The sequence below is a fragment of the Dasypus novemcinctus genome, chromosome 9 (genome assembly GCF_030445035.2).
Source record: "Dasypus novemcinctus isolate mDasNov1 chromosome 9, mDasNov1.1.hap2, whole genome shotgun sequence".
In the NCBI taxonomy this organism is placed as follows: Eukaryota; Metazoa; Chordata; class Mammalia; order Cingulata; family Dasypodidae; genus Dasypus; species Dasypus novemcinctus.
In genome coordinates this window covers 98,456,712-98,484,169 of record NC_080681.1, presented here as the reverse complement: position 1 = coordinate 98,484,169, position 27,458 = coordinate 98,456,712, and the positions used below count along the sequence as shown (strand labels likewise).

The 27,458-nt window shown below is 40.7% G+C and overlaps 1 protein-coding gene and 1 pseudogene across 1 annotated transcript in view; one reads left to right on the top strand and one right to left on the bottom strand.

Moving 5' to 3' along the window:
* Positions 1-26,857, top strand: part of AGO3 (argonaute RISC catalytic component 3) — a 189,931-nt gene extending 163,074 nt beyond the window's left edge. Inside the window, exons 18-19 of the mRNA XM_058303895.2 lie at positions 24,993-25,192; positions 25,772-26,857. Of these exons, the coding sequence (XP_058159878.1) occupies positions 24,993-25,192; positions 25,772-25,880 (309 nt within the window). The 3' untranslated portion in view covers positions 25,881-26,857. The remainder of the gene's footprint in view (positions 1-24,992; positions 25,193-25,771) is intronic.
* LOC139439584 (transmembrane protein 184B pseudogene) lies at positions 1,244-21,342 on the bottom strand (annotated as a pseudogene).
* Positions 26,858-27,458: the final 601 nt, after the last annotated feature.

Genomic DNA, 27,458 nt, shown 5'->3' with positions numbered 1-27,458 from the left:
ATATGCAAATGTATCACACAAGAGACACACCCCAAGAGAGTAGGCAGGGCAACACAGCCTGTCTGGGACTCCAGCCTTGGGAGGCCTCAGGTGTATGGTGTGGAGGGTCTGCCAGGGTACTGGCAGTCCTGGTCACTCCTGAGGCCTGGGTAGGGAACTTGGCCCAGTACTGACCACCAGCAGCTGAATGGTGAACCCCCCATGAACTACCTAGGAAGTGCCTGTGATGAACTGGGGGCCTAGGGAGGGTAGATTTGATATGTAACTAAGGCACAGGAGAGATGGTCTGGGGGCAGCTACCAGGTCCTCTGTGGATGGGGGACCAGGCAGAGTTTGAGGTTACTTTTCCCCCTCCTAACTCCCCCTGCTGCATGCCCCATCCATACTGTCCTCCCTCCTTCTGCCAACCTGTGTTCCTATGGAAGCTGGTCTGCAGTGGGAAAAGGACCCCCAGGAGGATACATGAGGTAGGTGAAAGTACAATCCCAAGAAGGGCACCCGGGGCCAGAGAACCCTGCACAGAAAAGCTACATCCATAGCAGAGGGGCCCAGAGGCACATAACAGCCTCCTGGGCAAGACTCTGTGGCTTCTGGTGTCTGGCTCTGATTTCCGTGGCAGGCCAGGCAAGCCTGGCTCAGGAAGGGCCATCACAGAGAGCATCTTGCCCCCTCTCCCCCCTCCTGCCCAGAGGGAAGGAGAGGCTGACTGAGCACTAGACCAAGGGGGACAGGGAAGACAGCAGAGAACTGTCCAGTCAGGGTATTGCATGTTGTGGGGGGCTGCCCCTCATCCAGGACTGTACTGGGTGGAGCTGAGGCCTGATAACAGCTGGATAGTTTTCCTAGGGGTAGAAACACCAACCTGTGCCTAGGACTCGGAAGTCTACAGCCACTCGTCCAAAACACAGGCCTCTGGACCTGAGCACAGCTAGTTCCAGTATGTCACCCACCCATGCAGAACATGCAGCAGGAACATGGGAACAGCTCCCAGTTCTCTTGGGCCCTGGCCCAGGCAGTGCAGGACTGGCCGTAAATAAATATTCCTGAAGGCAGTGGATGTGCCTGGGTTGTCCCCTGGGCAGACAGCATCTGGCTGTCCCACTGGAAGCGATGTGTTTCTTGTTCAATAAATTAAAGAGCAACATCGAAGCTGTGCCAGCCCATCTCCTGGCCTGGGCATGAGGCCAGAGGGAGGGTACACTTGACCAAGGCAGTCAATGCTTCTGCCACCAGCAGCCAGCACCTAGAACTCATCATCAGAGCTGAGCAGCAGTGTCTTCTCATTGTCACAGACACTGCTGAGGCTGTGGGAGCACGAGAGGCCATGGGCGCCACCGCGCCAGGCAGACCTGGGCTCCAGGGTGGAGTACTGCATGAACTGTTGGCAGGCAGGTGAGAAGCTGTAGGTGCATCCTGCATGATGTGCAGATTCATGGTCTCCTTGAGGCTGCTGGAGATGTTCTTCATGGGGGGCCCAGTGGCCTTGCATATCCAGTCTTTTGTTGGCATAGACCTTGTAAATGAAGGCATGCCGCAGGACCATGCAGTGAAAAATATTTCCACACAGATGAGGAAGTCTTGGTATCCAGCAGGCACAGTGCCCTTGCCCACCAACATGTGGGCCAAGTGGATCTTGGGGGTGGCCCTGTACTTCTCTAGGATGGCCAGGAGCATGCCTTGCCAGAGGGAAAGATGACAGACCTGACCATGAAGAAAGATAGGGCTATTGGGACTGAGCAGCTGCCAGGTGGCAAAGTAGAAGAGGAAGAGGGCATAGAGGGATTGGCTGACAGAGGTATTGTACATCATGGTCACCTAGAGGTAGCCACCAGTGACACAAAGGCCTGGAGGACTACAGTGCTGACAGCCATCAGTGTCTTCACAACACAGAACTGCGGGGTGGCCTGTCTGCAGAACCAAGGAAATAAGTCTTTCCCCAAAGGCAGCATTTGCCATACATACAGCTGGACTCAGTGGACTTCCCTCTGATTTCAGATGTGATGGAACTTTTTCGTCCAAGGAATTCATAGCACAGACTCAGGAAATTATAGGTGACCAAGGCCTTGTAGCAGTCTGGTCATTGGTGAAGAAGAGGAGACTGAGCCAGGAGTCAAAGGCATAGAAGAACATGATGAAGAGGATGTGGATGATGTAGCACTGCTTGTTGGGGCAGGTCCAGCTGTATCTTTCATATTTATATGCCCCCCATACACTAACCCCATTCTCAAACTCATGGCTTTAAATTATTGTCCCACTCATTTATCCATGTTCTTATATTTTTTCCCCTTTTCCGTTACTGTTGTACATTTGCACAGTGGGTATTAACAGTCACTTAGCATTAAGTACCTTTTGGTGGGGAGCAGATTTGGCTCAACTGATAGAGCATCAGCCTACCACATGGGAGGTCCAGGGTTCAAAGTCAGGGCCTCCTGACCCATGTGGTGAGCTGGCCCACGCACAGTGCTCATGCACACAAGGAGTGCCATTCCACAAGGAATGTGCCCTACAAGGAGAGCCTCCCCACACAAAAAAAGCGCAGCCTGCCCAGGAGTGGCACCGCACACAGGTAGAGCTGACACAGCAAGATGACGCAACAAAAAGAGACATAGGTTTCTGGTGCCACAGACAAGACTACAAGTGGCACAGAAGAACACATGGCGAATAGACACAGAGAGCAGACACCTGGGGAGCTGGGGAGGAGGGAGGAAGGGGAGAGAAATAAATAAAAAAAATAAATCTAAAAAAAAAACATAGTACCTTTAAGGGTTAAATACATATTACTGTAGTACTAGTGCTTTGGCTTTTTAGTAAATGCCAACATAGGGGGAGTAAACAATGTACTATTAAAATAAATTTTGTAAATGCTGGTTAAACAGATTTTTTACTCTTGAACTTTTTGGGACTATTGATATACTAATGGTCATTCTGAATCATCAAGACAGGAATATTTCTCCACTATTTAACCAGAAATTTTAGCAACCAATTCCTTTAGGGCACCAATATAAAATTTCTGCTCTAGTTGTCAAATAACTAAGAATACTTAACAGGAACTAAAGACTGTGTTCTTTACACATCTTCCCAGCTTATTAGAATCATCAGGCTTCTCTGACACTCAAAAAAACTTCATTTTTACCAGCTAGAATTAAAACCCAGTCATTTCTGTTGAGTGTAGTGGGAGTTCATTTTATCTAATCACTTCTTTTAACTTATCAATGTTAAAGACCTTTTAGCCAAATATAGCTTCTTGACACTTAGAAATTAGTTTCATTGGTGTTTACAACTCAGTCCCATCCCTCCTTATTTTGAAGAAATTCCTATTCATTTTTAAAATAGCTTTATTGACATAATTCACACATCGTAACAGTTCACCCATTTAAAGTGTACAATTCAGTCGTTTTTAGTTTATTTCCTGATGGAAAGTGGATTTGGCCCAATGGATAGGGCCTCCGCCTACCACATGGGAGGTACAGGGTTCAATTCCAGGGCCTACTGACCTGTGTGATGATCTGGCCCACTCACAGTGCTGATGCACACGAGGAGTGCTGTGCCACTCAGGGGTGTCCCCTGCATAGGGGAGCCCCACATGCAAGGAGTGCGCCCCGTGAGGAGAGCTGCCCAGTGCGAAAAGAAGTGTAGCCTGCCCAGGAATGGCACCACATACACGGAGAGCTGATGGAGCAAGATGACGCAACGAAAAACAAGACACAGATTCCGGGTGCTGCTGACACAAGCAGACACAGAAGAACACACAGCGAATGGACACAGAGAGCAGTCAACCAGGGGTGGGCGGGCAGGGAAGGGGAGAGAAATTTTTTAAAAAGAATATGTAGTTTATTTACTGAGTTTTGCAACTATCACCACAATCAATTTTAGAGCATTTTCATCACCTCAAAAAGAAACCTAGGGAAGCGGATATGGTTCAATTGATTGAGCTTCCACCTGCCACATGGGAGGTCCAGGTTCAGTTCCTGGTGCCTCCTAAAGAAGACAAGCAAGATAGCGAGTTGATGTGATGGGCTGGAACAGTGAGCTGATGCAACAAGAGACACACAGGGAAGCGGATTTGGCCCAACTGATAGGACATCCACCTACCACATGGGAGGTCCAAGGTTCAAACCCAGGGCCTCCTGACCCATATGATGAGCTGGCCCACGCACAGTGCTAATGCGCGCAAGGAGTGCTGTGCCACGCAGGGGTGTCCCCTGTGTAGGGGAGCCCCACGCGCAAGGAGTGCTCCCCATAAGGAGAGCTGCCCAGTGTGAAAAAAGTACAGCCTGCCCAGGAATGGCACTGCACACATGGAGAGCTGATACAGCAAGATGACACAACAAAATGAGACACAGATTCCGGGTGCTGCTGACATAAGCAGACACAGAAGAACACAAAGCAAATGGACCCAGAGAGCAGACAACTGGTGGGGAGGGGCAGGGAAGGGGAGAGAAATAAATTTTTTAAAATCTTAAAAAAAAAAGAGAGAGAGGAAAACATAATGAAAGATCCAATAAAGCAGGGAGCAGAGGTGGTTCAAGCAGTTAGATGCCTTCCTCCTATATGGGAGGTCCCAGGTTCAGTTTCCTGTGCCTCCTAAATAAAGAAGACCAGCACATGACAAACACAGCAAATGCAAATGATGGAATGGGGAGAAATAAATCTTTAAAAAAAAAACCTAGTACCCTTTATCACTCACCTATCCCTCTTTCCTCACCTCCAGCACTGAGCAGGTACTAATCTACTTTCCGTTTATATTTCCCTGTACTGCACTTTCATATGAATGTAATCATATAATGCATGTACTTTTGTGACTGATATCTTTTACTTAGCATAATGTGTTCAAGGTTTGCCCATGTTGTAGCATGAATCAGTACCCCATTCCTTTTTTTTTTTTAAATAAAGATTTATTTTATTTATTTCTCTCCCCTTCCCTGTACCCCACCCGGTTGTCTGCTCTCTGGATCAACTCGCTGTATGTTCTTCTGTGCCTGCTTGCACTCTCAGTACCCGAAAACTGCATCTCTCTTTTGTTACGTCATCTTGCTGTGTCAGCTCACCATGTGTGCAGAACCACTCCTGGGTGGACTGCGCTTTTTTCACGAGGACCCACTCTCCTTGCAGGGCGCACTCGTTGCATGTGGGGCACCCCCACGTGGGGGCGCTGCTGCGTCACACAGCACTCCTTGCACGCAGCAGCTCTGCACGTGGGCCAGCTCACCACACGGTTCAGGAGGGCCTAGGGATTGAACCCTGGACCCTCCCATATGGTAGACAGATGCTCTATCATCTTGAGCCACATCCGCTCCCCCCACCATTCCTTTTTATGGACAAATTATATGCCATTGTATAACTATACCACATTTTGTTTATCCATTTTCCCATTGATGGACATTTGGGTTGTTTCCACTTACGATTATTATGAATAATGCTGCTATAAATATCAATGTACAAGTTTTCATGTGGACATATGTTTTCATTTCTCTTGTTACACACTGTGCAGTAGAATTGCTGGGTCAAATGGTTCTATGTTTAATCATTTGAAGAACTGCCAGACTATTTTCTGAAGTAGCTACACCATTTTCAATCCCACCAGCAATGTGTGAGGGTTCCAATTTCTCCACATCCTCGCCAACACTTTTTATTATCTGACTTTTTTATTTTAGCCATCGTTATGGGTACAAAATGCTATCTCATTATGGTTTTGATTTGCATTTACCTGATGACTAATGATATCAAGCATCTTTTTGTGACCATTTGCACATCTTCCTTGGAGAGAGATCTCTTCAGATCCTTTGCCCATTTTTTAATTGGGTTGTCTTTTTTATTGAGTTGTAAGAGTTCTTTATATATTCTAGATACAAATCCCTCATCAAATAGATGATTTGCTAATATTTTCTCCCATTCTTTGTGTCTTTTACTTTATGGTATCATCTGAATTACAAAAGTGTGTATTTCCTTGAAGAAGAGTTTATCTACTTTTTCTTTTTTTACTTATGCTTTTGGTCATGCCTAAGAATCCTTTGCCAAATCCAACATCATGAAGATTTTTTCTTCTAAAAGTTTTTTTTATTTTAGCTCTTACATTTAGATCTTTGATTAATTTTGAGTTAAATTTCATATGTAAGGGTAAGATAAGGGTCCAGATTCATTCTTTTGCATGTGGTTATTCAGCTGGCACAGCAGCATTTGTTTTAAGACTATTATTTCCTCCATTTAATGGCTTTGATATCCTTGTCGAAAATCAGTTGACTGTACATGTTTGGGCTTATTTCTTGACTCTCAAGTTCTATTCTGTTTATCTCTATGTCTATCCCTATGCCAGTACCACACTATTTTGATTAACACTGATTTGTATAAGTTTTTGTTGTTTTGTTTTGTTTAGTTTTTGTTTTATAGGAGGTACCGGGGAATAAGCCCAGGACCTCAAACATGGGAACAAGTGCTCAAACACTGAGCTACACCCATTCCCCAATGAGAGTTGTTTTGTTTGTTTGTTTGTTTGTTTGTTTTAGGAGGTACCAGGAACTGAACCTGGAACCTTGTACATGGGAAGCAGGCACTCAACCACTTAAGCTACATATGCTTCCCTATAGTAAGGTTTTTTTAATAAAATTTTATTGAATTGCATCATTCATACATGAACATACATAAACAATAAGTGTATTAGTAAAAGTTGTTATAATAAAAAAGCATGCATATCATCATACAGGGCTCCCATATGTCACCTCACCACCAACACCTTGCATTGTTGTGAAACATTTGTTATAATCTATGAAAGCATCGTCAAAATATTATTACTATAGCCTATATCTTATATTTGGCATATTTTCCCCCAATCCACCCAATTATTAATACCCTGTATTAGTATTATATATTTCTTACAGTTCATGAGAGAACGTTCTCTTATTTGTTCTGTTAATCACAGTCCATTTTCCACCACTGGATTCCCTGTGTTATACAACCCCATGCTTTGTACAGCCCATTCAGCGTGTACCCTCAGTGGCTCTCATTTTCATCACAGAGTTGTGCTATTATTATCTCAGTCAATTTTAGAAAATTTTCATTACTCCACAAGAAAAGTCCCATATTTATACCTCCCCCATTTATGTCCCTTAGAATTGATAAAATTTTCTCTTTGCCAATGGTACAAAAATATTACTGTGTTACAGTTAATTATCGTCCATAAGTTACGTTAGTTGTAATTTTCCCATGTATCACCATATTAATATTTTGTAAAAGAAGACCATTCTTATATTTATACTCTTAACCACAGTCTTTATCCACCACTGAAATCTGTTATACATTCCCTAGGTTATTCTCTAGCTTCCTTTTTGACATTTAAATCCATAGACTACCCCTTTCAGCCAGAATCATATTTTGTAAGTCAGCAGTGTTAGTTATGACTATAATGTTACCATCAGCTCTATTCATTTCCACACTTTTACAATAAACCTTATTAATATTCTACATACATTAAGCATCAGCTCCCATTCTCAGCCCACATTCTGTCTCCTAGATTTACCTCCCTGAGTTTACTCTTCGACATAGTTTATTAATGAGACCATACAATAATTGTCCTTTTGTGTCTGACTTATTTCAATCAACATAATATTCTTAAGGTTCATTCATGTTGTCATATGCATCCCCACTTCATTTCTTCTTACAGCTGAATAGTATTCCATTGTATGTATATACTTTATTTTGTTTATCCATTCATTGGTTGATGGACACTTGGACTGATTCCATATTTAAACTGTTGTGAATAGGGCTGCTATCAACATCCGTGTGCAAATGTCAGTTTGAATCCTTGCTTTCAGTTCTTTTGCATATATTCTTAGTAAAAGGATTGCTGAGTCATATGGCAGTTCTATATTTAGCTTCCTGAGATATTGTCAGACATGTCTTCCACATAGGCTACACCATTTTACACTCCCACCGACAGGGAAGGAGTGTTCCATTTCTCCATGTCCTCTCTAGCACTTGTATTTTCCATCTTTTTAAAAATGGCCATTCTCTAAAGCATGAAATGATATCTCACTGTAGTTTTGTGTTTTTTGTGGGTTTTTTTTACTTTTTTTTAATTCTCCACCCCCCGCCCCCAAAACAGCCCCCCATCTGTCTGCTTGTTGTCTGCTTGTTTTCTGCTCATCTTCTTTAGGAAGCCCTGAAACCCAAACCCAGGACAACCCATGTGGGAGGCAAGTGCCCAGCTGCTTTTGAGCCATTTCCACTCCCTGCTTATTGCAGCTGTCACAGCATCTGCTCATTGCAGCAGTTGCAACACCTTGCTTGTGCTATGTCTACTTGTCTTCTTTAGGAGGCACCAGGAATCAAACCTGGAACCTCCCATGTGGGAGGCAGGTGCCCAAATGCTTGAGCCACATCCACTCCCCTATTGTGGTTTTGACTGCATTTCCCTAATAGCTAGTGATGTTGAACATTTTTTTACCTGCTTTTTGGCCATTTGTATTTCCTCTTTGGAAAAATATCTATTCAAGTCTTTGGCCCATTTTTTAATTGGTTTGCTTGTCTTTTTATCATTGAATTGTATGAACTCTTTACATAACATGGATATCAAGCCCTTATCAAATATGTGGTTACCAAAATTTTCTCCCATTGAGTGGACTGCCTTTTTTTTTTTCAGGTATCAGAGCCAGAAATTGAACCCAGGACCTTATATGTGGGAAGCCAGTGCTCAACCATTGAATCACATGGGCTTCCCTGAGCCATGTTGGCTCCCCTGAGTTGATTTTTTTTGTTTGCTTATTGTTTGTTTTGGTTTTGGTTTTTAGGAGACATCGGGTCCAAACCCAGGACCTCCAATGTGGATAGAAGGTACTCAACCACTTGAGTCACTTTTGCTCCCTTACTTTCTTGACAAAGTCTTTTGAAGAACAAAAGTGTTCAATTTTGAGTATATAATTTTTCTTTTATTGCTCATGCTTTGGACATAAGGTTTAAGAAACTAAACCTGGGGAAGCAGATGTGGCTTAAGTGATTGGGCTTTCTTCTACCACATGGGAGGACCCAGGTTGAAGATGTTTTCCTACATTTTTTTCTAGGAGTTTTATGGTTGTAGCTTTTTTATTTAGGTCCTTGATCCATTTTGAGTTTATTTTTTGTATAAGGTGTGAGATAGAGATCTTCTTTCTTTCTTTTGGATATGGAGATCCAGTTTTTCCAGCACCATTTGTTGAATGGACCATTCTGGCCCAGCTGGTTGGACGTGAGAGCCTTGTCAAAAATCACTTAACCATAGATGTGAGGGTCTGTTCCTGAGTTCTCAGTACCATTCCATTGGTTGATATATCTCTCTTCATGGCAGTACCATGCTGTTTTTTACCACTGTAGCTAAGTAATATGCTTAATTTTTTTTTAAGATTTATTTATTTATTCCCCCTTCTCCCCAGTTGTCTGTTCTCTGTGTCCATTCTTCTGGTATCACTAGGAACAGAACCTGGGACCTTTCAGAGTAAGAGAGAGGTGCTCAATCTCTTGCACCACCTTAGCTCCCTGGTCTGCTGTATCTCTTATTGTCACTCCTCTGTGTCCCTCTTTGTTGTATCATCTTGCTGTGCCAGCTCTCTGCTTGGGCCAGCTTGCTGAGCAGGCCAGCAGGCTAGTTCACTGCATGGGCCAGCTTGCCTTCACCAAGAGGCCCCAGGAATCAAACCCTGGACTTCCTATATGATGGATGTGAGCCCAATGGCTTGCCGCATCTGCTTCCTTAAGTAATATGCTTTAAAGTCAGGAAATAGTCCTCCAACTTTGTTCTTCATTTTTAAGACTTTTTTTTTTTTTTTTTGGCTATTTGGGGCCTTCCAGTAAATTTGATAATTAGATTTCCCATTTTTGTAAAAAAAAAGAAAGAAAGAAAGAAAAAAGAAAAAGCTGTTAGGATTTTGATTCAGATTGCTTTCAATCTGTAAATCAGTTTGGGTAGAATTGACATCTTAACAATGTTTAGTCTTCCAATCTATTAACACAGGATGTCCTTCTCTTTGTTTAGGTCTTTGGTTTCTTTTATTATTGTTTTGTAGTTTTATGACTAAGTACTTTATGTCTTTGGTTAAGTTTATTCCCAAGTATTTGTTTCTTTTAGTCACTATTATTTTAGAGTTTTTTCTGACTTCCTCCTCAGATAGTAATATATAGAATAGTATATAGAGTAGTAAATAGAAACACTACTGATTTTTGCATATTAATCTTGTATCTTACCTCTTTGCTGAACTCATCTATTAGTTCTAGTAGCTCTCTGTGGATTTTGGGGGCTTTCTAGGTATAGGATTATATCATCAGCGAATAGTCATAGTTTTACTTCTTCCTTTACTATTTAGGTGCCTATTATTTCTTAATCTAGCCTGATTGCTCTATCTAGAACTTCTGGCACACTATTGAATAACAGTGGCAACAGTGGGCATCCTTGTCTTGTTCCCAATCTTAGCAAGAAAGCTTTCAGTCTTTCACCATTTAGTACAGGGCTAGCTGTGGGTTTTTCATATATGTGCCTTACCTTGATGAGAAAACTTCCTTCTATTCATATCTTTTGGAGTGTTTTTATCAAGAAAGAATGCTGTGTTTTGTCAGATTCCTTTTCTGCATCAATTGAGATGATCATGTGATTTTCTTCAATTTATTAATGTGATTTATGACACTACTAATTGATTTTCTTGTGTTTAACCACCCTTGCATACCTGGAATAAAACCCACTTGATTGTGATGTTTAATTCTTTTAATGTGCTTTTGAAAAAAAAGAAAAGGAAAAACTAAGGAAAAAAATTAAAAAATAATGTGCTTTGGATATGGTTAGCAAGATTTTGTTGAGGATTTTTGTATATATTTTCTTTCAAGAAATTGGTCTGTATTTTTCTTTTTTCTTTTTTTTTTTTTTTTTGTAGTATCTTTATCGGGTTTTGGAATTAGGGTGATATTGGCTTCATAGAATGAGTTTTGTAGCATTCCTTCCAGTTCAATTTTTTGAAGAGCTTGAACAAGATTGGTTTTAGATCATCTTCCAATGATTAGTAGAATTCACCTGTGAAGCTATTTGATCCTGGACTTTCCATTTCTGGGAGTTATTTGATGACTGTTTCATTCTCTTTACTCATGATTGGTATGTTGAGGTCTTCTGTTTCTTCTAGGGTCAGTGTAGGTTGTTCGTGTGTTTGTAGGAATTTGTCCATTTCATCTATGTTGTCTAGTTTGTTGGTGTGCTGTTGTTCATAGTAACCTCTTATGATTTCCCTTATTTCTGCAAGGTCAATGTTAATGTCCCTCCTCTTATATCTGATTTTATTTATTTACATATTCTTTCTTTCATTGACAATCTAGCTAAATGTTGATTTTGATGATCTTCTGAAAGAGTTAACTTTTGGTTTTGTTGATTCTATTGTTTTTTGTTGTTATTTTCTATTTCATTTATATCTGCTCTGATCTTTATCATTTCTTTCCTTCAGCTTGGTTTGGGATTAATTTGCTGTTCTTTTTCTGGTTATTCCAGATGTACAGTTAGATCTTTGATTTTAGTTCATTTGTTCTTTCTTTTTTTTTTTTTGAGATACCAAGGCCAGGGATTGAACCCAGGACCTTGTATGCGGGAAGCTAGCGCCCAACCACTGAGCCACATCAGCACCCATAAGTTGGTTTTTTCCTTGTTTGTTGTTTGTTTTTGTTTTTTTAGGAGACACTGGGGACTGAGTCTGGGACCTCCCATGTGGGAAGCAGGTGCTCAACTTCTTGAACCACGTCTGCTCCCTCTTCTCTCTTAATGTAAGCATTGAGGCTATCGGTTTCCCTCTTAGCACTGCCTTTACAGTGTCCCATAGGTTTTGATATGTTGTGTTCTTGTTTTCATTCATCTCAAGATACTTACATGCAATTATGCAATAATACAAGATACAATTTCTTCTTTGACACACTGATTATTTAAGAGCATGTTGTTTAATCTCCATATAATTGTACTTTTTCCCTTTTTCTCTCTCTTATTGATTTCCAACATCATTGAATTCTGAACAAAGTCTTTTTTATGGGTTTTTATTTTGTTTTGTTTTGTTTTTTTAGGAGGTACCAAGAATTGAACCCAGGACCTCGTACAAGGGAAGCAGGTGCTTAAGCTACATCTGCTCCCCTGGAGAAAGTGTTTTGTATAATTTCAATCTTTATAAATTTATTGAGACCTGTTTTGTGACTCAACATATGATCTATCATGGGGAAGGACCCAGAAGCACTTGAAAAGAATGTATATCCTGCTTTTCTGGGGGTGTAATACTCTATAAATGTCTATTAGGTCTAGTTTATTTATCATATTATTCAAGCACTCCATTTCCTGATTTATTTTCTGTCCAGATGTTGTATCCAGTGCTAAGACTGGTATGTTGAAGCCTCCAACTATTATTGTAGAGACGTCTATTTCTCCCTTTAGTTTTGCCAGTGTGTATCTTGGGGCACCCAGGTTGGTGCATAAATATTTATTATAATTATTTCTTCTTTGTGAACTGCCCCTTTTATTAATATATAATGACCTTCAACTCTTTTAACAGTTTTGCATTTAAAATCTATTTTGTCCGATATTAGTATCACTACTTTGGATCTTTTTGGGTAGTGTTGCATGGAGTGGTTTTTTTTCAGCCTTTCACTTTCAACCTGATTGTGTCTTTTTTTTTTTTTTTTTTTAAGATTTATTTATTTATTTAATTCCCCCCCCTCCCCTGGTTGTCTGTTCTTGGTGTCTCTTTGCTGCGTCTTGTTTCTTTGTCCGCTTCTGTTGTCGTCAGCGGCACGGGAAGTGTGGGCGGCGCCATTCCTGGGCAGGCTGCTCTTTCTTTTCACACTGGGCGGCTTTTCTCATGGGCGCACTCCTTGCGCGTGGGGCTCCCCCACGCGGGGGACACCCTTGCGTGGCACGGCACTCCTTGCACGCATCAGCGCTGTGCATGGCCAGCTCCACACGGGTCAAGGAGGCCCGGGGTTTGAACCGTGGACCTCCCATATGGTAGACGGACGCCCTAACCACTGGGCCAAAGTCCATTTCCCCTGATTGTGTCTTTACATCTGAGGTGAGTCTCTTGTAGACAGCATATATATGACTTGTATTTTTTTATCCATTCCATCAGTCTATGGCTTTTGATTGGGAAATTCATTCCATTAATGTTCAATGTTATAACTGTAAAGGCATAACTTACCTTGTCCATTTTATCTTTTGGCTTTCCATTGTCATATCTTAATACTGTCTGCCTTTTTACCCTTTAAGTTACCCTTACTAATAATCTTCATTTCTACCTTCTTCTCCAAGTCTCTCACCCTTGCTTTTTCCTTTCATTCTGTAGCACTCTCTTCAGTATCTCTTGTAAATCTAGTCTTTTGGAAAAATACTCTCTCAGTTTTTGTTTGTGAAGTAAACTCACCTTTATTTTGAAGTATAGTTTTGCCGGATAAAGAATTCTTGGCTGGCAGTTTTTCTCTTTCAGTCTCTTAAATACATTCTACCACTTTGTTCTAGCCTTCATGGTTTCTAATTAAAGATCAGGACTTAGTCTTATTGAGGTTTCCGTGTATTTAATGCATTGCTCTGCTCTTGCTGCTTTCAGAATTCTTTCTTTATTTCTGGCTTTTTTCATTCTGAATAGTGTCTCAGAATAGGTCTGTTTGGATTTATTCTGTTTGTGGAGTGTTGTCCTTCTTGGGTATTGATATTTATGCCTTTCATTAGGGATGGAAAGTTTTTGTCATTGCCACCTTGATTATTCTTTCTGCCCCTTTTTCTGTTCTCTTTCTCCTTCTGGGACACCAGGAACACATATTTTGTGCATTTTACATTGTCATTCAATTCCATGAGACCCTGTTCCATTTTTTCCATTCTTTTCTCTTTCTGTTCTCCTGTCTTGTCAAGTTCAAATGCTCAGTCTTCGGAGTCACTGATTCAGTCTTCCATCGATTCAAACCTGCTTTTATATGGCTCTGATGTATTTTTAATCTCATCCATTGTGTCTTTCATTCCCATAAGCTCTGTTGCTTTTCTTTGCAGGCTTTTAGATTGTTCTTTATGCTCACCCAGTGTCGTCTTAATATCCTTTATCCCTTTAGTCATGTTTTTCTTAAACTCCTTGAATTGATTTAGGAGACTTTTGTGATTATCATTGATTAGTTGTCTTAAATCCTGTGTCTCATCAGGATTTTTGGTTTGCTCCTTTGACTGGGCCATCTCTTTCTGTTTATTCATATGGCTTGTAGTTTTTTGCTGATGTCCAGACATCTGAATATGTTGGTGAATTTATTATGATGATCAGTTTCTCTCTCTTGTTTGATTTCTGGTTCAACTTATTCTAAGTCTTTAAAATTGGCCAGCTTAAGTTATCAGAATAGGGCCAGGGACTCATTGATGGGGCACAGACCCACTCGGAAGGGACTGGGATGAGAGACTCCTAAATCAGTTTTATCTTTGCAGTTTCCTGGCTGGCCAGCAGGTGGCACTCTTCAGTGACCCTTTCCAATAAGGTATTTCTTTCAACCTCCACTTGCCTATGATTCTGGTCTGGCCAGAGCCAAGATTCAGTGCCAGCTCTGCTGGCTAAATTCACTGAAGAGAAACCACTCTCCACTCTCTGCTACACCCTCCCTTTTCCCAGGAAGGAAGATGTCTGTTTCCCTCTCAGTTGGCTGCAGTGTCCAGTGGGTTTTATCCAGGCTATTCATTTTGAGGATGGGGTGCAGATCCCATTCCTTGCCACAGAGTTGGTAACTCACGGTTTTCATTTTGGCTTTTTCATCTCTCTGTCTGTCATCTTCCTGGAGGATTCGCAACACCCTCCTGGTCTGCAGAATCCCCAAAAAATATTTCTTTTCCCCCTTTCTATACTATTATTGTTACACATTGAATCTAATTAATGTTACAAGTCCAGCAATTCATTGTTATAATTATTATTTTACATCTGTCATCATTTCTTTAGCCCAAAACAACTTTACTGCCACTCACCTCTTTTGTGCTATTATTGGCAAGTATATTACACATAAATTACATTTCTCTGTATTATAGGCCCAGCCATGCATAATATACATTTTATTTTATACAGTTGATTTTAAAATCAATTATGTAAAAAAAGGAAAATAAGCATTTATACAGTTTTTATTAATTACGTAACTACCCTTATTGATGCTCTTTATTTTTTCATGTAGGTTTGAATTACCGTGTGGGGCCACTTGCTTTCAGCCTAAAGAACTTCCTTTAATATTTCTTGTAAGTCAGATCTCCTAGTAACAAATTCTTTCAGCAACAAATTTATCTGGGAAAGTCTTTATTTCACCTATTTTTTTTTATCTTAAACTTGTTATTTTTAAGTACTTTCAACTTACAGGAAAATTATAAAAATAATACAAACCCCATATTGAGAACTCCAGTATACCCTTATTACCCCAAACACCCAGATCTACCAATTTTAACATTTTGCCACATTTGCCATATCATTCTATCTCTCAATCAATCCATCTATTTGTAAGTCTGTTTCTTAATTTTTTTCTGAATACTTGAATATATGTTGTGCATCATATTCCTTGAACAGTTAATAATGCTATGTGTATTTCCCAAGTGCATATTCACTTATATATCCATCATAAATGAAGTTATCAAGTTTCAGAACTTTAACATTGATACAAAGCTCACAGTCCTTATTCTACTTTTTCTAGTAATGTCCTTTTGAGCCTTCTCTCCTCCCTTGTTAGATCCCATTCAGGAGCATGTGTTGTCTTTCATTGTCATTATCTCATTAGTTGTACTTTCTTTTTTTAATTATGGGACCTTATATAAAGTGTAAACTTTCACATCTCAGCCATTCCTAAGCATACTATTCAGTGGGATTAATCATGTTCACTATATTGTGGTACCCTTACCCTCTTCTATTACTAAAACTTTCCCCTCTCCCCAAACAGAAACCCTGTACCCATTGAGCATTAACTTCCCATTTCCCTTCCCCTCACCCCTGGCAACCTGTACTCTTAATTTCTGTCTCTTTGAGCTTGCTATTCTCCAATATCTTCTTTGTAGTTACAATGGGACTTAAATGTAATATCCTAAATCTGTAACAATCTCATTTGCTTTGATACCTAACTTCAGTAGTATACACAAACTATGTTCCTGTATGCCTCCAAACTGCCATCTTTCTGTAGTTCTCACAAATTGCATATTTATATATTATGTGTCCAAACCCAATTACATTTCATATATTTGCCTTCTAGATCCTATAGGAAGTGAAAAGTAGAGTTACAAACCAAAAATACAATAGTACTGGCATTTATATTAATCCATGTTTTACCCTTACTGCAGATCTTTATTTCTTCATGCAGCTTCAGTCTTCTGTCTCTTTTACTTTTCTTTCAACCTACAGAACTCTTTTGAGCATCTCTTATAGACTCTCTATTCATTTTTAAAACAAATTTCCAAATTAAGTTTAAGCTTGGCGTTCTTTGCATTCTCAACCTCCTGTGGCACAGCATACAGCTTTGGTCTCAGTAGCTTTTAGAAGAGGAAGACAATATGGCCTGGCTCAGAGATACCTTCCTTCCCTCCTCCTTCTTAGGCTCTTACTGATCTGGTATTGGTGACTGCTAACATACCAGAAGGGGGAGATGACACTGGCCTCTCTGTAGTCCATTCTGATTTTCTCTGATGCCTTAACCTCAGAGGAGGTAATCTCCATATGGGTTACATTTAGATTCGTTCTAGCTCCCCCTGTAACTGAGAACTCTCAAGGGGGGCAGTGTCTTTCTTTGGCCCCATCAGTGTAGACATACCTAACTACTTCTTTACATCCCATTGCTTGGCTCCATGGTTCCTCTTCCTCTGCTTACTTTAATTCTTTTAGATTCCAAAAACTACTTCCAGGAACTCTTACGACTGTAGCTCCATGGAATCAGCAGAGTGGCCAGTGGACTTGAGTTCAGGAAGCATCCATTTGAGGGATACGATGGCAATCTCCCTTCTAGCAGGTTCTCATCTTTATAACAATTCTCATGGAATCCCCCTTGTCTTCAGGGACTCCATTAACTCACAGTTAAAATTCCATCTTCTTATAAAACCTACAATCACACTCTTCTTTTACTGAGGGGATGGGAGTGAGGCAAAAGAAAAGCAGAGCCAAGGAGTTGATGGTAAGACCTATCCTGAACTGGCTCTTCTCAGGGAGCCCTTAAGGGAAGGTGGCTGGCTCCGAAGGTTGGTAGTTCTTTAGAATGTATAGGGTCGTAACACTTTTAGTCCTCAACGTTGGGCCTTTGCTGAAATTCTAGGACATTAGAAAATACACCCTGCTTGATATCCTGTTAGGAATGTGTTAACTGGGTAAAGCATATGACCCCTCTCTCTAACCCACCAGAGGATATTCCCCTGTAGAGTTAAGAGTTCCCTGTTGAGGAATAAGCATGGTCAGTGCCCTAAATTATAACTTCCTAATATGAATCACCAAAATTATAAAGATGGTATTCACTGTTGTTTAACAATCCTGTGACTCATTCTTCATTAGCTCTCTTTACCAGTCTCCTTCAGTCTCTAACCTCGCCCCAACACTCAACACACAACCCCTTCCTTTTACCTCACTAAGAAATTGTATGTCAGTCATGCTTACCTTCTTCTCCTTTCTCACTAGGAAACGGGTCAACCTGAAGTAGTGTTCTCATTCCCTCTTGCCTGCCTATCCTCTTTCTTATATCTTATATCTTGAGTCTTTTCAAGTTTCTAATTCCATTCCCTTAGCTTAACTCCTATCCTAAAATAAAATTATTCCTTGATCCTGCAGTTCTCTTTCAATATTCCCCATATCTTTTTTCTTTAGTTTGCCACCAAAGTTCTTAAAAGAATAGCCTAGGGAAGCAGAGGTGGCTCAAGTGATAGAGCTTCCACCTACCATATGGGAGGACCTGGGTTTGATCCCTGGGACCTCCTGGTGAAAAAGAAGAAGAGAAAGCACACCTGTGTGGCAAGCCAGTGCCCACACGAGTGTCCATGTGGCGAGCCAGTGCCTGCACAAGTGTCCTGCATAAGTGAGTCATGCAGCAAGATGCTGACACATCAAAAGAGAGACAAGGGGAGAGTCAAGGTGAAGTGCAACAGAAACCGGAAACTGACGTGGTACAATTGACAGGGAACCTCTCTCCCTATCAGAAGTCTCCAGGATCAAATCCTGGTTGAACACTAGAGGAGCGAAAATGAGAAGAGAAGACAACACAGACAGCAAAAACAGCAGGGCAGGAGGAGGGGAAGGGGGAGAAATAAATAAATCTTTAAAAAAAAAAAAAAGAATAGCCTAACATACCCACCAGGATGGCTGAAATGAACGGGGAAAAAAGACATTGTTAAGGATACAGAACAACTGGAACTCTCATATTCGGCTAGTAGAAGTGTAGATTGATATGAATATTTTAGAAAATTATCTCAGTTTCCAAGCTGCTAAAACAAATAGCATACGATGTGATAGCTTAACAGGAATTTATGGGCTCATGGTTTTGAAGCCAAGAGAAGTCAAAAAATGAGGTGTTAGCATTAGCAAAGCAGTGCTTTTTCCCTGAAGACTGGCATTCTGGGGCTGGCTGCCTCCAATTGTTAGGTCCTTGGCTTTTTTTTTTTCTTCATGAAAATATTTCTATTCTCACTTAGTAATTCTTGACCCATATCAGTAAGTTGTCTGGCATTGGCCACTGTGTCAGATACTCGAACTCATATTGTCCATAGACTTTGTCAAACAGCTTTGGCAGCCCAACCATGATGTGTCTGTTAGTCCATAGGCCACATCAAGCATGTCATTCTCCTTATCAGTGATTGCTTATAACTTCTCAAATATGTGCTCTTCAAAGGTGAGGTGACAGGTAGAACAGGCTAACATTCCCTCACATGCACCGAAACCATCAATATCTAGATTGTTTTCAACAACATCTATCAGAATGAAAACCAGCTTTTCCTTTGGTTGTTAATGTTTCACCATCACAGTTTATAAAGTGGACCATCTAGCTCGCTCCCCTTTCCCCACCCCCCACCCCCAACTATCCGGGTAAAAGGGATGAATTTAACATTAAGGTCCTTCAAGCTTTTCTGGAGCTCCATGAGTTTGCAGATCTCAACCTGGTACAAGCCTTAAGATAGTTCTTGTGGCGCTTCAGACTCCCAGGGGAGGCTCAGAAAACTGTATCATTAGAGTCCTTTATGTCACACTCTACTACCTGTGCAACCTCCACAGATACAGGCTATGTGCTCTTTGCCATCATCATGCTGAACACCAGCCTCCACAACCACAACATGAAGGACAAGCCCATGGCCTGGTGCTTCACCACCATGAACCAGGGCATCAGCAAGGGTGGGGACCTACCCAAGGAGCCTCTGCAGAATTTATATGAAAGTATTGAAAATGAACTGTCAATGACATTGCAACAACACATAAAAAACATTATATATCTTGCCATAACCTACAGAATTGTGTGTGGGAGAGAGTGTAAACTATAGTGTAAACTATAATCCATGCTTAGTGTGAGTGCTCCAAAATGTGTTCATCAATTGCAATGAGTGTACCATACTAATGAAGGATGTTGTTATTGTGGGCAAATGTGGGCGGTGTGGGGAGTGGGACATATGGGAATCCCGTATATTTTTTATGTAATATTTATGTAATTTAAATATCTTTTTTAAAAATATTAAACATTTTTTAAAAATGAACTGTTTAGGGGAGTGGTTGAGCACCTGCTTCTCATACTTCAGGGAAAAAGGTGTGTATTCCCTTTACACCTGACACCAACAACCTGACACACTCATTTGCAATCCAGACCAAAGGGGCTGGCTCCTGAAGCTTGGGGACCAGTGAAGACCTGAAAGTACCTCTGGTTCATCCTGACCAAAAACTACCTCTATTACTTTGAATACACAACAGGTGAGGAGCCATGGGAGGTTATCCTGTTGGAAAACCTCAGCCTTAGAGAGGTGGAAGAACCACAGAAACCTAACTGTTCTGAGCTTTATAATCCAAGCCACAAAGGGCAAGTTATCAAAGCATGAAGACAGAAGCCAAAGCAGTGAGGTAGAGGGGAACCAGTTGCCCTCACCCGCAAAGAGAAGGAGTGGATTAAGTCTATCAAGCAGCAGGGATCCTTTCTCTTTTTTTCTTTTAAAGATTTATTTATTTTTATTTATTTCCCCTTCCCCCCCAACCCCAAGTTATCTGCTCTCTGTGTCCATTCGCGGTGTAGTCTATGTCCACTTGTATTCCTATTAGCAGCACCCAGAATCTGTGCCTCTCTTTGTTGCGTCATCTTGCAGTGTCAGCTCTCCATGTGTGCCGTGCCATTGCTGGGCAGGCTGCATTTTTCTTGCACAGGGTGACTGTCTTTACAGGGCGCACTCCTTGCTCGTGGGGCTCCCCTATGCAAGGGACACCCCTGCTTCAAACGGCACTCCTTGCACACATCAGCACTGCGTGTGGGCCAGCTCATCACACGGGTCAGGAGGCCCTGGGTTTGAACCTTGGACCTCCACATGTGGTAGGTGAATGCCGTATCCGTTGGACCAAATCCACTTCCCCCAGGGATCCTTTCTATGAAGTGCTGGCAATGAGGAAAAAGGATTGCCAATAAGAAATAGAGCTTTCCTGGCCTTAACAGGTAGCATCTTCCGGAAGGCTCACCAGGAGGCAGGGATTTCTGGGGGTTGCTTGCAGCTTCACAGGGATGACTATTCTGGATAAGTTTCAAGAACCAAACTGAGTGCGAGTTTTATATACACGGGCCAGCCATGTTCCTTTCCTACTGTCCAGCCCATTGCCCATGTCAGGTGGTGTCCAAGAGCATCCCAGCTATACCTGCAGCAGCCTGCTGGCTGTGCCATCCACACAGCCATGCAGCTGATCCTGAGCTCACTTTGTCAACATAACCTTGTCCATCTGACATTCATGCAGTCAATGGTGGTGGTCACCTTTCTAGAAGCTGCTGTTTTATATCAAAACAGTATAGGAAAAGCTAACTTTTTTAGTCAGAATTTTTTTCTCAGATATATAGGATTATAGCTTTTATATGCTCTTTTGTATTCTGAAATTATGACAAAAGATTCTAAGAATAGTATTTTTAGAAAAGTAGCTATAAGTTGAACTGGACATAAGTATATACTGTGCACTGAAAAAAATATATATGGAGCACATTCTCTTCAGTGGGGCTGTTGCTGACCTGCGGGCCAAGGAGGGAGGGCAGTCCCTTCTAGCAGGGCCCACCTCATGGGATGGAACATGCTCACTTCCCAGTGGGGATGGGGATGGGGTCCTCAGAGGTAGTGCCTGGGGCACAGGGCATAGGGGAGCCTCCAGCAGTGGTGGCACCTGTGAGCTCTTCCATGTGGAGATTTTTTTACCTTACTAATGCTTTCCAAAAAGCAAATCATTAAATATAAATTGTGGGGGTTTTCAGATGTTTATAGTCTTGACTGCTGAATTCAGGAAAGAGTTGTTTCCCTGGACTCAAATGGTCTGTTATCCCCACAGACAGCAGACTCTGGTTTCACCTGAATCCATGGGTTGACTGGCTTCTGACCACATTCTTCACTATTTAAAATGTTTTGACAAAGTGAATGCTTGATTTTACTGACCTTCTAACAATTTGACCAAATTTCTTAATGTAGTAAATAGACTATTTTCAGAGATTTAATTCCCCATTATGAGGAGGAAAAAAGCAAGCTATAAGGTAGAGATGTAATTTAAAATATAAATATTGGGAAGCGGGCTTGGCCCAATGGATAGGGCATCCACCTACCACATGGGAGGTCTGCGGTTTAAACCCCGGGCCTCCTTGACCCATGTGGAGCTGGCCCATGCGCAGTGCTGATGCACACAAGGAATGCTGTGCCACGCAGGGGTGTCCCCTGCATAGGGGAGCCCCACGCACAAGGAGTGCACCCCATACGGAGAACCGCCCTGTGCGAAAGAAAGTGCAGCCTGCCCAAGAATGATGCCGCACACACAGAGAGCTGACACAACAACAAGACAATGCAACAAAAAGAAACACAGATTCCCAGTGCCGCTGATAAGGATAGAAGCAGTCGCAGAAGAACAGACAGCAAATGGAACAGAGAGCAGACAACTCGGGGGTGGGGGGGAGAAATAAATTTAAAAAATCTTTTTAAAAAATTATTTATGAAAAATAAAATATGTTTTTATAACAAATCAGTTTGGCACTTAAAGATTTCTGTGAACAGTTTAAAATCTAAGAACCTTTGACCAGGAGGTTGTCAAGTTGCTGTTCCCTGTAGGGGCTTCACAGTCAGTGGACTGTGGCTGAGGGCTGTGAATGTGTGAGGTTCTGTGAGATGCTTTGTGCCTCGGACAAATTTTATTGGGGACCTGATTTAGATGGGGAGATCACAAAAATCTCCCTTGAGGGAAGCGGCTGTGACTCAACTAGTAGGGCTCCCGTCCTGGGATCTCCTTGTGAAGGCAAGCTGGCCGTACGCTGTGGAGAGCTGATGGCCCGTGCTTTGCGGAGAGCTGGCACAGCAAGATGACGCAGCAAAGGGAGACAAGCAGATAATGGGGGAAAAAAAACGTGCAGCAAATAGACACAAAGAAGAGACAGCAAAGAATAGGACAAATTGCAAGGGGAGGAATAAAATAATTTTTTTTAATTGAAGAAAAACATTAAAAAAAAAACAACTCCCTTGAGAAATGACATTTAAGATAAGATCTTGAGGAGTGAGCATGATTTAATCAAGCCAAGAATGGGGAAGAAATTCCTATCAGAGGCCCATACATGCACAGGATCTTTTGGTAGAAAGAGTTTTGTCCATTGAAGGAACTAAATTGAGGCACTAAATTGAAGGACTGATCATATAGAATTTGTTAGGTCAAGGTAAGGATTATTGGAAATAATCCAAAAAGGAGAGATTATTCTAAATGCAGTGGGAGCCATTAAAAGCTTTAAACTGGGTGTTGACATAGGCACTGACATAATTCATTTACTGACATAAAGATTCTAGTGGAGTGTAAGAGTGGTATTGGGGACATCAGGAGTCTGTTACCATACTCCAGGCAAAAGATGATGGTGGTTGGGACTAGAATGGTGAAGAGAAAGAAATTAATAAATTCCATATAGTTAGGGCTTTTGTCCTATATCTTCTCATGCCTGAAATGTTCTTCCCTTTGATCTCATTAGCTCTCATCATTTAGAGCTCACTTACATGTCTGCTCCTAAGAAAGGCCTTTCATAGAGTCCTACTTTATTATTCTTTTTATAGCCTAGTCTCTGATGGCTTTATTGTGTATTATCTGTCTCTCCTCACTGGAATGTGTGTCTTACTATTGTGTACCCATCACCTGGTCCAGGGCATGGCATGTAGTGAGTGCTCAATAAATATATACTAGGGAAGCGGACTTGGCCCAGCAGTTAGGGCGTCCGTCTACCACATGGGAGGTCCACGGTTCAAACCCCGGGCCTCCGTGACCCGTGTGGAATTGGCCCATGCACAGTACTGATGCACGCAAGGAGTGCCGTGCCACGCAGGGGTGTCCCCCGCGTAGGGGAGCCCCACGTGCAAGGAGTGTGCCCCCTAAGGAGAGCCACCCAGCGCGAAAGGAAGTGCAGCCTGCCTAAGAATGGTGTCGCACACATGGAGAGCTGACACAACAAGATGACACAACAGAAAGAAACACACAACAACAACAGAAGCGGACAAAGAAGATGCAGCAAATAGACACAGAACAGACAACCGGGGCGGCGGGGTTAGGGGGAAGGGGAGAGAAATAAATAAATAAAATCTTAAAAAAAAAAAAAAAAAAATATATATATATATATATATATATACACTGAATGTGTAAATACACAAATACATATACATTCCTAAATAATTGGGGGAGGTAAGATTTTATCATTTTTATCTTATCCTTAAAATCTTACACAGTGTCTGACAAATGGTAGTACTTATACTAATCTTTGAAATATGAACTAACCTTCCTCCTCTTCTCCTTTGTTACTGCCATTTCCTTAGTTCATACCTTTATCATCTCACACCAGAACTAACACAGTCTCTTACCTTGTAACTCTGCTTTCATTCTCTTCCTTTTTCTAATCCATACTCCATATTATTGCTGATGTTACTTTTATAAAACCCAGTTTCATCATGCCTAAAACATTCCTGTTAAAAAAAAAAAAGTACAGTGCTTTTTGTTTTCCCTGCTAACAGGTAAAGGTCCAAATTCCTAAGCAGAATCTGATTCCATTCTTTACAACTTCATATTTTTCCCCTCATGCCCACACTCTGCTCATATTAGTCTATTAGCTGTTCCCCAAATATGGCATGAAATGTTATGCCTGGGCTTTCATTAAGGCTGATGTCTCCTCATCCTAACCACCCAAAAAAAAGGCTAAATCTCACTCATCCTTCAAGCCCTAGTTCCAGTGTTTCCCCATTGGTTAAACATGCCAAACTCACCCCCACAATTTCTTCCTCTGGTATTCTCATTTAGGACTGTGTGCCAGTAGTATTATGGCCATTTATTAGTTTATAATTGCAGATGTTTCTGTCTCCTCTACTAAGTTGTTTTCCAAGAGACAAGAAACCTTTAATTTTTTTTTTAATTCCTAGTACCTAATATAGTAACTGATAAATGTTTTTTTTTATTTTTATTAAAGTTAATAGATCATATAGAATATTACATTAAAAAATAAGAGGTTCCCATATAACCCATACCCCACCCCCCTACCCCATCATTTTTGTAGGTTGTATTTTTTTGAAGATACATACATCACAAAAAAGGTTACATTATAAAAAAATGTAAGAGGTTCCCCTATATCCCCCATCCCCCCACCCCACTCCTCCCACACTGACAACCTCCCCCATCATTGTGGCACACTCATCGCACTCGGTGAACACATTGATAAATGTTTTTATTAATTGATTATTAAATTATAACATGTTTTACTAGTGTACAAAGCTGGTATTTTTTATAACTTAGTCTGTGCATGTTTAGAAATATATGCCATTGTCTTCTCTATAGGGTACCAGCCGCCCTTCACACTATCATGTTTTATGGGATGACAACTGTTTTACTGCAGATGAACTTCAGCTGCTAACTTACCAACTCTGCCACACTTATGTACGCTGTACACGATCGGTTTCTATACCTGCACCAGCGTATTATGCTCACCTGGTGGCATTCAGAGCCAGATATCATCTTGTGGACAAAGAACATGACAGGTAATATAAAAGCTGTAACACAGATTTTCACCAAAATCCAAATATGATATGCATGTTAGAATTTTCTTGGGAAATTCCTCAGCACTTCCGTGTAAGTATGTGCCTGTTTGCCATAAAGTACTGCCATTTAGAATTAAAGTTCCACAAGCTATTAGAAGAGCCAGCGACCTATATGAAAAGTGATGGTAGTCAGAACTGACTGCCCAGGTCAGAGTTTCCACCGAAATATACATGAATTGCTGTCTAAGTTCATTAATAATAAAATAATACAGTGGTTTTCTTGCTTTACCAAATTAATTCAAGCGAGAGATTATTGGTAATAAAAGTGACATGCAAACACACACAGAGATAAAATGATAGATAATGATGTCTGGAATTTGTTTATAAGCATAAAATCCTGGGGGAGGTAAGAGAAGTAAAACAAAATTGGCCTTGAGTTAATAATGGGTAAGGGACACATAAGGGCTCATTATACCAGTCTATTTTTTAATATTCTTGAAATTTTCTCCAAAGAATATTTTCAAAATTATTACATCAGAATAGGGCTTGTTTTTGTATTTATTGCCACTTTTCTTACAGTGCTGAAGGAAGTCACGTTTCAGGACAGAGCAATGGGCGAGATCCACAGGCACTTGCCAAGGCAGTACAGATTCACCAAGATACCTTACGCACAATGTACTTTGCTTAAAAAGTCCAAGTATATTCTCTGAGAAAGAACTGAAAGATGAATGGACATACAGCATATGTTTTCAGAGGAGTCAATTGAATGGAGATGCCTCCAGCCATACAGAAACCAACACTGTGTGGGGGCCAGTATCTGATCTTTATATTGATACAAGGAAGATTGTTTACTTCATCAAGGAACACAGCACCATTATGCAATATGAAACCAGCCAACTGCTTTTTTGTGCAGTCTCCTGTAGGAAGTATCGCAATTGTTTTGTTTTCATTTCTTGTAGTCTAACCCTTCTAATGCCTTTACCTCAAGTTGCTTGGCAGCACAACTATCTTTGCAAAAAAGTAAAGAAAAAGTAAATGATGGTCTAAAAATCACACACCTACATGAATAATCAGAATGATTACTCAGTTATGTGTGCAAAAAATTAATGTGCATTTGTGTATCGTAAAAGATGTCTGTATATTTTAAATACATACATGCATACTTCGTATTCATATATATCTAGATCGTACACTGATAACAGATATATATGTGTCTGTGTATATATTTTTATAATTCATTCCTTTGGGGAACTTTCTTTCCCTTTTATTCTCTACTACCACCACCTTTTTTTCTCTCTCTACCTCCCTTGCCTTCATCACCTCCATTTTTTTTACCTAGTGCTACCAGTGACGTTCAGATGTTCATATAGCTGGCTCATTTGAATGCAAAGTATGGCAAACTAGATTTTTATTTTCTTTTTGCACACCATACTCCTTTATTTTGGTCAACTGCTGTCTCTTGTCTCATATATAATTCTGAGTCCTCAGTTCTTGATATTGCTTTTTTAAGAAACAAAATTACTTTATATATATGTTTTTGTGAGCATGTACGTGTCTTTCTCTCTGAACTTACATTTTCCATTTGTGCAATGTGTAAATAAGCAATAGCAACCTAAAGTATTCTTTTTCTTTAGTGAATTTGTTAAAGCTGCTGTAAAACCTCGTCAGAAGTTGTAATTCTTTCTCTCTAAGTGATATGTATTCTAAAGTCTTCTGTTTCTATGGCTTATACATGGAAATCCCTTAGAACTTTTATAAAGGGTAAATAGTTTAAAAGATTGGAATTCTGTAGGGTTGAGGCCTCTGAAATTGGGTGAGAGGGGAAAGCAGGTTGTTGGGGGTTTTGTGGGGTTTTTGCTGGTTTACTTGCTGCCTCTCATACCTTAATGTGATTTTCATATATATATATTTTTATATATATGTGTGTATATATATATAAACATATATGTATGTGTTTTGAAGTATAGCTTCCTTTTCTTTTATATTTATTAGAATAGTGCTTTAATAATTATAGAACATATTGGCAACATCTTTTATAGAAATATGATCATGTTTATTTTAAGAACTGACAATTTGTTTTTGCTCTCTTTTAGTGCAATAAGCAGTTTTGAAGGAAACCTTGTCTGTTTGACATCTTTACCACAGATAGTGGGAAGAACAGGCACCTCCATAATTTTAAAAGGGCAAAGTAATAAAGCCTTAATTTCAGAAGGAAAGTTTTGTAATTTTCAAGTTTAAAGTATGTCTTTTTAAAAAACATATGGAA